A 10961-nucleotide genomic window follows, 5' to 3' on the forward strand; every position below is an offset into this window, starting at 1 on the left:
TGCAGAGGGCTGAGCACACTGTCCAGTTGAGGCCGGGGGTTTTCAAGGAGATGGGTCTTCACACAGCTCCTCCTGAAACAAAGGATTTTATGGCTGTAAATATTAAGAAGCTCCTATCTGAGTTTTCCCCTGAAGGTATCAGACAGGAGGAAGCCTAGCTGGCGCCATCCTGGTTCAGAGGAAGGGTGAGCAGGACCCCCTAGAGAATGGGGATCCGGAGCAGGGGGTTTGAAATGCAGGTACTGGGCTGCATCTGGGAGATTGTGGAAGATTTGTCAGGCAGAAGGGGCGGGACCTCCACCTGGCAGGTTATCAGGTAGGAGGGGGCAGGCAGGATGCGAAGGCCGGGCTGCCCTGAAACATTATCGGGATGACTTTGAGATGCAGCATATGCTGGACATAGACGTCTTCTCTTTAGGCCTGTCATACACACATAAGCTCCTACCCAACTTCCTACCCAACACAACCACAGTGTCTGTCAGCTTCAACACCACGCTGCTCCCTCCCCAGAGCTCCCGTCCATTGCTGGCCTGGGTAGCCCCTGTTGTCTCTGTATGCCACAGGGCCGGGTCTGGTGGGTTCATAGTGCATCTGCAGCTGCGGAACAGGGGGATCAGACTGAGGGGCACAGTCATGGGGCAGCCCTGGGAGGTCACCGTGCCATCCACATGCAGGGGAGGCGAGGGAGAGAATGGGGGTTCTGTGACCCCTGCTTTAACGCCTCGCACCCGTGGAGAGATGTGGGACTCTGCACAGCACCGCCCCCCATCTGGAAATGGGAGCACGGGCTCCATCTCCTTTCTGAGCTACAGAACCTCGAGGACCACAGCCCTCTCCCTGCAGGTGCAGGAGGGAGGGTGGGGACAGGAGGGCGGGTTTTCTGTGCTCCCTGGAAGTGATGGGAAACAAAGCCCAGCCTGTCTGCCCTTACTCGTGCCTCCAGCGCCTGAGCACTCGCCTTGGGGGAGATGAAAGGGCTGGATTTCAGAGACAGCCTTGGGGACTGAGGCAGGGCCGCTCTGGCTCCAGGGGTCGACACCTGGGGTGGGTTTCTTCTCCTGTCCTGTGGCACAGGGACCGGCTCACCCCGAGCTCCCCCAACACAAACTCTCTCCAAACACCGACCACAGAACTCGAGTCAACCCCTGGCGCTGTGAGGATGAGGCCAAAGTCCCCACGGGGTCTCCCGGGGTGGGGTCCCCTCTGGCTTTTGCGCAAGTTTCTGATTTTTTATTTTTACTTATTTATTTGTTTGTTTGTTTGTTTGTTTGTTTTTGACAGGCAGAGTGGACAGTGAGAGAGAGACAGAGAGAAAGGTCTTCCTTTGCCGTTGGTTCACCCTCCAATGGCCGCCACAGCTAGTGCGCTGTGGCCAGCGAACCGCGCTGATCCGAATCTAGGAGCCAGGTACTCCTCCTGGTCTCCCATTAGGTGCAGGGCCCAAGCACTTGGGCCATCCTCCACTGCACTCCTGGGCCACAGCAGAGAGCTGGCCTGGAAGAGGGGCAACCGGGACAGGATCCAGCACCCCGACCAGGACTAGAAACCAGCATGCCAGCCCCGCAAGGTGGAGGATTAGCCTAGTTAGCCGCGGCGGGGTCCCTGATTTTTTATTTTTAAATTCTGAAAATGTGAGAGGCAGAGAGAGAATGAGTGAGCCAGCTCCATCCATTATGTCACTCCCAGAATGCTCTGATGGCTGGGGTGAACCAGGGCCAATGCCAGGGGCCATGAGCTTTATCCACACCCCCCCACATGGGAGGCAGGAACCCAGCTGCCCAGCCGGAGACCATGGCCCCAGGACCTGCATGAGCAAGGAGCTGGAGCCCAGACGTGCAGCTGAGAATTGAACCCGGGCCTTGCATCGTGGGGCCTTTGCTTCCTCCTGAGGCCGGTTGTTCTCACTGAGGGTTCAGCTGCAGTGGGTTCTGCTCCCCGTGGAGGGGCCCTGTGCCTTTCTGTGGTCTCTCCCAGTCCCCCAGGGGTTGGGTGCCCAGCAGGGGGCAGCTCTCTGGCAGACACTGTGGGTGTGCATGTTCCCACCCCACTAGGTCAGACTCAGCCTCGTGCTCTTGTGAAGGCCGTGGGTGTTGGGTTTTCAGTACTTTGCTTCCAGATCTGCAGGTGCAGGCTCCCTGCATGTGGCCGGCTGGGGTGGTGACCGGAGCTTTTCTCTGAGGGCCGAGGGTCCTGACTGCTTTCTCTCTACAGCACCCACTCTCTTTAGTTCTGTGGAGACCTTGGTTCAAAGCCCCCTCCTCAGGGACTTGGGGCGGGGTCTCTGTTTTCTGGGAGGTGGTAAACCCCATCAGGGCCCACCTCCTGGGCAGAGTCTGCTGAGTACCCGCGCTTCCACTCCCACTCGAGCCAGAAGGCTCTCAACTAAGCTTTCGTCTCCACCACTGGCTGCTTTATTTCTGTGCCCTTGAGACCAGATACTTATGGAATTGTTTCTAATGTGTCTTGTTGATGTGTGTGCACATGTGTGTGCACATTTGTATGTCTGTGTGCATTTATGTATATGTGTTTCCCAGTGTGCAGGTGTGTGTATGTGTCTGCATCTGTGTGCAAGTGTGTATTTCTCTGTATATTTGTGTATGTATCTGCATTTGTGTGTATACACATGTGCATGTGTGCATGTATGTCTGCATTTGTTTGCATGCATGTCTGTTTGCATGTGTGTATGAGTGGGTCTGGGTGTGCATGTGTGTATGCGTCTCTGTGTTCTGTGTGCGCAATCTGTGCTTGTGTGTGCATGTGTGTGCACGCAGGTATTTCTGTGTCCGTGTCTCTGTGCATGGATGTGTGTGTCTGCACATGTGTGCATGCTTGTGTACATGTGTTTATGTGTCTGCATGTGTGTATGTGTGCGTGTGTAAATGCATGTATGTGCATGTGTGTCTGTGTCTGCATGTGTGTGCATGCGTGTGTGAGTGTGTTGATGGGCACAGCAGTCCTGTGCACGGCCTGAGCCAGCACTTCCTCTCACGCAGCTCTGTGCCCAGCAGAGGTCAGCACATCATGGCCCAAGGACCACAGGCAGTCTACGGCCTCTCTGTGGATGGCCCATGGTCTGAGCGTGTTTTCATATTTCTGTGTGTCTGAGACGAAATGAAAGAAGGCTATCCCGGGCCGTGTGGACATGCTGTGACACACAAACATCAGCTCTCACCTTGCTTACTGGGAATCGACCCTGTTCCAGTGTGTGCACAGCTTGTGGTTGCTCTGCTGTTCCCAAGCCCAACTGGCTCAGCTGACCTCCTGGGGGATGGCAGAGGACATGTGCTGGAATGAGAAGGCCATGCCAAGATGGCCGCTGGTGAAAGAAACTGTCTGGCAACAGGCTGTGATTGGATGGCTTTGGAAACTGCCTGGCAACAGGCTGTGATTGGATGGCTTCAGAAACTGCCTGGCAACAGGCTGTGATTGGTTAGGGCATAGACCGCCCCTTGACTGGATTGGCTGCCTTGGCTATATAAGCTACTGTAGCCACTGAAATAAATGAGTCTGCAGGCTGCTTGCCTCTGGCCTGCTTTCACCCGACTCCCGGCGTCTGTGTGGTGACTCCGCGCCTCTTGCCCCCACCATGCTCCTCCTCCCAGAATCAAATCCACAGCAACAGACGTGAGCTGAGTTTGTGAGGGGGCAAGAAGCCATTCTTGCTGCATCCTTGCCCCAGACCAGGTGCACTCTGCTGCATTCCTACGCTGCTCTGCACACCCCTGCTGTGGACAGGGCCCTGCACAGCCAGCTGCGAGCCTCTGCCGAGGACACAGAGGGGCTGAGAGGCACCTACCTGTGACCATGAGCTCCAGGGCACCACTGGGGGCTGCCATGGTGGCTGTTGCTGTGGATTTGTTCTGAGAGGAGGAGCGTGGTGGGGGCAAGAGGCACAGAGTCACCACACAGACCCCGGGAGTCAGGTGAAAGCAGGCCAGAGGCGAGCAGCCCACAGACTCGTTTATTTCAGTTGGTACAGCAGCTTATATAGCTGAGGCAGCCAATCCAGTCAACGGGCAGTTTATGCCCTAACCAATCACATCCTGTTGCCAGGCTTACTCCATTTCCAGGTGGCTTCCAAGGGGGCTTCCGAAGCCATTCCTGAGTAACTGATGCCCAGTTGCATGTGGCCATCTTGGTATGGCCTTCTCATTCCACCACAGGTGGCGACCGCACAGATGCGGGGGTTCCCAGGACCAGAGCCAAGGTTCCTTGGGACCCCTTGCATCAGTGCTGTGGCAGGGAGCCATTTCCCCCCGGACGCACTGGAACTTTATCAAGAGGATGCTGGAGGAGGAACAACATGGCAGGGAAATGTTCTGTCCTGACTAACCCCAGACCCTGATCCACAACAGGCAGGGCTTGTCACAGGAGCCTGAAAGAGGAGAGGTCAACAAACTTTCTCCTTTTAAAGAAATTGTTGCTTTGATATTCAAAAGTTGTATTTCTGTATAATTGTCATCAAACACACAAACACACAACACACACGCACACAAACACACAACACACACGCACACAAACGTGGAAGAGCTAACCCAAGCTAGATAATGTGTGCATTACCTCACAGACTCATTGTGTGCTGGGAGCATCTGACACAGTTTTAAGCCATTTCAGCTGCCCGTGCCATGAGCGTTATTAACTACAGTCGCCATGACACACACTACACCTCTAGACCTTCTTCTCCCACGTGATTCTGTAGCTCTGCTCTCTGACCTGCGGATCCCACGCCCTCCCCTGGTGACCACCACTCTGCTCCCCAAGTCCCTCACAGCCCACACCTGAATGACTTCCCGCATGGGTTTTCCCTGTGCCTGGCTTGTTTCACTTCCACAGTGTCCGCAGTGCCTCGGTTTCCTGAAAACATCCGGGTTTCACTCTCCCATGGCCGAGTCTTATTGTACTGTGGGACACCTTGCTTCGGGCCCCATTCACCTCGGTTGATGATGACAGTGATGTGAGCTGTACCACAGGAACGCGGGCGCGCAGGTGTCTAAGGGTCTCCTCTCCCGTAGCTCCTCCCCTGTGCCCGACCTGGGCTAGGAGAAAGGAGCGGTGGGGGTCTGGGCCCCAGGATCCCCTCTCTGTCCCACACTGTTGCGGACAGGTGAGCCAAGGAGCCGCCCATGCGCTCAGAGAGTTGGCACCGTCGGGAACTAAAACCAGGAGGCGGCATGATACCAAGGGTTCGAGGGGCCAGGTGGGGCTGAAAGAGGAGCTGCCGGGTAGAAAGAAGGTTAATGGTGGACGAACCGGAAATACCAGACGGGCTCTTCCGGACACCTGGGAACCTCGGGCGGGGGTCCGGAGACCCCAGCCCCCTCTTAAGGAGTCCTACAGTGTTCAAATGTGCTCTTCCAGGAACCCGGGAATCTCGGGCTCGTGTCCGGAGACCCCAGGCCGCTCTTCCGTAGACCCAGGAATCCAGAGCGCTCTTCTGGAAGCCCTGCACACCCTCTTCCGGAAACTCAGAGACCCTGCACTTCTTTTCCAGAAACCACAGACGCGCTCCTCCAGAAAGCAGGGGTCCCAGATGCCCCCTTCGGATATGCAGGCAAGGCTGACCTTGGTTTAGAGCTACAGTGGAGGCACGGCCAGAGCAGGTGCGTTGCGCTCCACTTCTCAGGTGTCCGTTGCATGTAGACTTCCTTCCACGCAGAAAGTGCCAGGGAGGAAGGGGATGCTCCCTTGGGAACCAGGTGCCCCAGATCCGCAGCAGCCACGCTCATTTAGTGAAATACACCTTCCCAGGAATCCAGTGTAAGTTCTCTCTTCTACGCAGAAGTTGGAAAAGTTGGTCTTATAGTAGCAGAGTAGGATGGTGACCACTATCGCTGAAAAGGGTCTGGGGGAGAGATGAGGGAGGTTTGGTCCCCGGGTCCCAAGCTGGAGTCAGATAGAGGAACGGCTCTGTCTGCACAGCACAGGAGGCACCCATGGCTCACATAACCTGTTGAGTGTTTCTACAAAGAACTCGAGGAGAGGAGCTGGGGCCCAAACACAAGACATGACGAGATGGGAAGGCCCTGGTGTGATCAGCACACCCTCCAATACCATGCTGCACCTCCCAAATTATTATGTGTTCATTTAAAGGAAAAAATAGGTGGTAAAAATGATGTCTGTGTCTTTCTCTTTTGTCGAGCTGAAATTCACAGAGCACAGATTACAGAGCTGACAGAAATTTAATTCATGCTGTAGCTACCTCTCACGTTCACTGTGTCGTGTACCCACCAGCACCTGTTCAGAAACATCTTCATTAATGGAGACAGAAACCCTAGACCCACTCAGCAGGCACCTGCACTCTCCCTCCCACACCCAAGTCCACGTTCTGCCCTCTGAATCTGCACCCCCGGGCACCTCTCAGAGCAGAAGCAGAGCATGGTGTCTTTGTGACACTGGCTGATTTCTCCATGATTATCCAGACCCTCCTTCTTTTCTAACAGGAGAGTATCAGCCGTGTCTACAAACACCGCCTGTTGTGGACGCACTCATCTGTTCTGCTTATTCTGGTTGCTGGCATCTTTGGGCTCATGTGAATGAGGCTGCTATGAACCCATGGATGCAAACACCTTCTTGGGTTCCTGCATCAATCCCTGTGGTTATATGTGCAGGAGAGGAACTGTTGGATTGGATGGTAATTCCAAGGAACCATGTTTCCTTCTTTATTGTGCTGATATTCAAATAACATAAAACCAGCCCCTTTAAAGTGTATTATTTGCTGACTTGTAGTACATTACCAATGTTGTACACCATTAACTTTTTAAAAACATATATTTTATTTATTTGAAAGAGTTACAGAGCTAGATACAGACCGAGAGAGAGAGAGAGAGAGAGAGAGAAAGTCTTCCATCTGCTGGTTCACTCCCCAGATGGATTGACCCTGCCCACCCTGAAATCCGATTTCGCTCGTTTATTCTGTTACTTGGAGTAAGCTCCGTGTTGTTGGCTGAAACTCGGATTCCCACGCATGCGCACTGGGAACTGAATTCACCAGAAACAGAGCAAAAGGCTCCGTGAAGAAAGAGCAAAGCGCGAGGCGCACATGAGTGCGGATCCACATTTGGTCTGCAGGGGGCGCTCTCGCACCTCAGGGCAGGAGAAGTCCATAACTGAATAGAGGAAGAGCCCCTGCTGCCCCCAGACAGTTCCCCCAATGGAATGCCTGAAGACGGTTCCCCACTGTGCTCACGCTCCCCCCTGCCCCGCCCCCAGGGCTCGGCCTCTCTGACCCAGCGCTGTCCTCTCTCCAGGTCACCACCGGCCTGCAGCCCGGTTCCTTCTGTGGCTGTACCAAGCCTCTGCCAGCAGAAGCCCGAGGCCCAGCAGGACCAAGCCCGCCATGCCCATGCGGATGAGGTTCTCCAGGGTGTGGTCCTGGGGCGCTGGGGCTGGTGGTGTGCACGGAGGGGTCACCTAGGCTGGCCAGACCCTGTAACACAGGACCCCACCTCCCCGCAGCAGCCTGAGCCCAGACTGCACATCTTTGTGTCTAGGGAGTCCCCTCGCCCAGCGTGGGCTTTGTGAGAGGCCTGTGCACCCAGCCCAGTTCCCTTCCCAACTCCAGCACCCCTGTTCCATCCACTCCACTTCCCACACAAACCCTGTGCCACACAGGGTGACCCGGGCCCCAGGGCTGAGACCTCTGCTGTTTCTCACTCCCTGTGACCTCCCCCAGGTCCCCTCCCCCAGCCCAGTCCTCCTGTGGGGACAGCCCTGCACTGACCATGAGGACTGATGAGACAGGGCTGGGGCCCTCACCTGACACCTCCAGCTGCAGGGGGTCACTGGGCAGTGACCACACATGGGTCTTGTTGGTGTCAGCACGGTAGCACCTGTAGATGCCCCTTTGGGTGCTGTCCACGGGGCCCAGGAGGAAGGTGGCCTGCCACAGCCCAGCCCCATGGGAGTATCTGGCTTCCAGGCTGTGCAGGGAGCCGGCTCCACCCTCCTTCAGCAGATGGGCAGTGCCCGCCTCATCTGAGCCACAGGAGAGGGACACGTTCTCTCCTGACGCCACCACGGGGCTTGGCTGGGCCGACAGGGAGGGCGCCGGGAACATCCCTGCAGGGGAAGCAAACCAATGTCTGGGGGCTGCTGCTCCGTGAAGTCCATGTTTCTTCTTCTGTGGGCAGGGGAAAAACCTTACCCGTCACCACCAGGGTCAGGGGGTCACTGGGCTGGGAGTGGCCGAGCGAGGTCCAATACACACAACAGTACTGCCCTGTGTCATGGGAGCTCATGGATGTGATCACGGAGAAGCTGGCCTTGTGTCTGGAGTCCTGCTGGGGCCTCGTTTCCCAGGGATGATGGCCGCTCTCTGTATACATATGATAGACCTCAGCCTGCAGAGACCCCTGGCACCAGAGGGTCACAGGTCTCCCTACGGCGACCAGGGGGCCGGGGTCGGCCCAGATGAAGGGCTTGGGGAGGGTCCCTGGAAAGGAATCAAAGTTGCAGACCCCGGGTGCAGCCTCTCTCCCACCCCATTCCCCAGCTCCACTCCCAGCCCCTCCCAGCCATCACCATCAGCCCAGCCCCCCTGGGCTCCTTAACATGAGCTGTCTGGAGCCCCCGGATCTGAGCCAGGTCAGGGGAGGACTCACCCGCCTGTGCCCCATCCCCTGGCACCCGGCACAGCCCTGGAAGAGAGGTCCCCATGAGAGCTGTTCCCCACTCCCCACCCCTGCAGAGACGCCCAGGCCTGCCCTGGTCCTCTGAGCCCTGGGGTCCCAGCTGGGGCAGGGCGCTGTCCCCTCCCGCACCTGTAGGGGATCCCATTGTCCCCGTGTCCCCAGCTCACCCAGGCAGAGGAGGGCAGTGAGGGCTGAGGTCTGGGACCTGCCACCCATGGTCCCTGTGGAGCAGAGCAGCTGTGAGGGGCGCAGGCCCAGAGCCCGGCTGGAGATGAGCGGGGAGACGTCACGGGTTCCTCATCTGTGGCCTCACAGGAACAGGGGCAGCCCCTCCCCAACCTCCCCCGCTGTCCCTGAGGATGGGGCCCAGGAAGCAGCGGGCACTAGGGACAGCTAGGACCAGGCCTCCGCCTCCGCTGCCCCCTGTACTGTGCCTGCCCTGCCTCCCTCCCCCACTCCAGCCCCCCCCCCCCAGGAGTCCACTTTCTGTCCAGTTAGGGTTCTGGTTCTGCCTGCACAGGCCGGGTGGCCGAGACACGCACTTCCCTTTCCTGAGCTGCTGAGTGCAGTTGTGGGGGCTGGGGCAGGGGAGGGGAGGGGAGGGGAGTGGGGAGGGCTGGATCCTGTGGGGAGGGTGACAATCTTCAGGCCTCTCAGAGCTGATGAGAGCAGATGAAGATGGCAGACGCTGCAGAGGTGTGGCTGAGCTGCAGCCCATCTGTGTCTGTGGCAGGTGCAGGAGGGCCCACAACAGGGGACACAGGCCTGGGCTGGGGTCCTGCTGGGGGCTGGCTTGGGTCCCTGCTAGGGGCTTGAGGAGGGAGGGTGTCTTGGAGCACAGGCCCCGAGCTCCTCTGGGAACTGAGAGCATGGGATACCCTGGCCCCGGGCCAGCTGGTGACCCATGCCCCACACCCTGTGCTGGGTTTCTCTGATTGAGGGGGACTTGGAGCAGGGGACTAGGCTCGTGTGGAACCACACTCCACGTGGGGCTGGGGATCCCCGGCACCTGTGTCCTGAGCCCCCCACGGCCTCTCCTCCCCTGATCTGAGCACCTGGGCTCCGTGCTCCTGGATGACATGGGGGTGCCGCTTCCTGAGACCTGAACAGGTGATGTCGTCCCCCAGTGTCTCTGTGGTGGGGGGATGCCCGAGACCTCCCCTCCTTGGGTGGCCGTGGCTGCAGCACTCCGGTCTCAGGGTCCTGCAGTGTCCCTTCCAGATTCAGACGTGGGGACAGCACCGTTCTGGTAGGCACCGCTCCTCAGACGTCCCTAGGAGCGCCTGCTGACCCCAGAGGTGAATCAGAAGACAGAATGGAAGACCCCATCCTCAGCCGTGTTTGGGGGTGGAGCTCTCAGCTGCCTGCTCTGGGGTGGGGGCCCCATGAGAGAATGCACGGTGGCTCGTCACATCCTCGGGTGGCTCGGCACTGACAGGCATCTGTCCTCTCCTTAGCCCTGCATCTGGTTGAGAGGAAGTCCCCCTCCCAGAAACAGGAGCTGGCAAAGCGTGCATGCAGTGGGGTTCACAGCAGAGCCACAGAAATGCAGCGACCCCCTCTGGCCTCCACAGCCCTGCACAGCCCCAGGGCTCTGTGGGCTTCCAGCCCTGGGTGTTTCTGGGAAGGGTGCTATGCGAGGCCCATTGTGTGTGGCTGTGCCCCCAAGCCCCACGCATCCTCACTCTATGGCTTCCTGGGGCTCAGCAGAGTTCCCACGGAGCCAGGGACCCACCTCCCTGAGCCCCGCATCCCTGGTGCACATCCGGCTCCTGTCCCTGGCCGGCTGTGCTTGGATGGATGCCTGTGTGCACAGTCCCTGGGTGGTTGTCAGGGCCTCCCCCAGGCCCTCGGTGGTGAGAACGCTCCACGGAGCCTGCACTCAGCACACTGGTGAGCGCTGTGCCTGACCCTGACCCTTGCCAGGATGTGGGTCAACGGGAGTGCCTGACTCCGTGCAGGGGGTGGGTTGCTCTGTGCAGTGCTGAGGCTGGGTCTGGTGCTTTGAGGAACTATGAGCCTCTTGCCGCAGTGGCCAAACCCTGCACATTCCAGCCGCGTCTCAGGGCTGCGATTTCCCCACACCCTGACCACACACTGCCTACTGTGTCTTTGAGAAGTGACCAGTGAAGTGGCATGGGGGGTGCCTCTCTCTGGCATTATTTGCACTTCCCTTCCCTTGCGCTGAGTGAGTTGCACCCTTGCTTTTCCTACTGTGGCTTCCAGATCTTCATACAATGTGTGCGTTGTCTTTCTGCTCCCTTCATAGCTGTCCACGGTGCACAAGAGTTCTGAAGTTTTGAGGATGATCAATGCAGCCATTTTCCTGTT

General features: G+C 57.9%; 1 protein-coding gene across 1 annotated transcript; it reads right to left on the bottom strand.

Moving 5' to 3' along the window:
- Positions 1–6754: 6754 nt before the first annotated feature.
- LOC149120717 (leukocyte immunoglobulin-like receptor subfamily A member 5) lies at positions 6755–8846 on the bottom strand. Its single transcript, XM_089320120.1, has 4 exons — positions 8798–8846; positions 8144–8431; positions 7756–8058; positions 6755–7385 (listed from the first exon to the last, which is right to left on the bottom strand). The coding sequence occupies exons 1-4, from the start codon at positions 8844–8846 to the stop codon at positions 7249–7251; spliced, it is 777 nt and encodes a 258-aa protein (XP_089176246.1). The 3' UTR covers positions 6755–7248.
- Between the last annotated feature and the right edge of the window lie 2115 nt (positions 8847–10961).

The sequence above is a fragment of the Oryctolagus cuniculus genome, chromosome 18, assembly GCF_051225735.1.
Source record: "Oryctolagus cuniculus isolate XC-2025 breed Fujian yellow rabbit chromosome 18, ASM5122573v1, whole genome shotgun sequence".
Classification (NCBI taxonomy): Eukaryota; Metazoa; Chordata; class Mammalia; order Lagomorpha; family Leporidae; genus Oryctolagus; species Oryctolagus cuniculus.

Bases quoted from the DNA above. Each gene is read 5' to 3' on its own strand.
- LOC149120717 (XM_089320120.1), bottom strand. From the start codon at position 8,846: ATGGGTGGCAGGTCCCAGACCTCAGCCCTCACTGCCCTCCTCTGCCTG. The intron at 8,432-8,797 runs GTGAGCTGGGGA...ATTCCTTTCCAG, and splicing joins CACTGCCCTCCTCTGCCTGG to GGACCCTCCCCAAGCCCTTC. The intron at 7,386-7,755 runs GTGAGGGCCCCA...GCACACCACCAG, and splicing joins CCTGCAGCTGGAGGTGTCAG to CCCCAGCGCCCCAGGACCAC.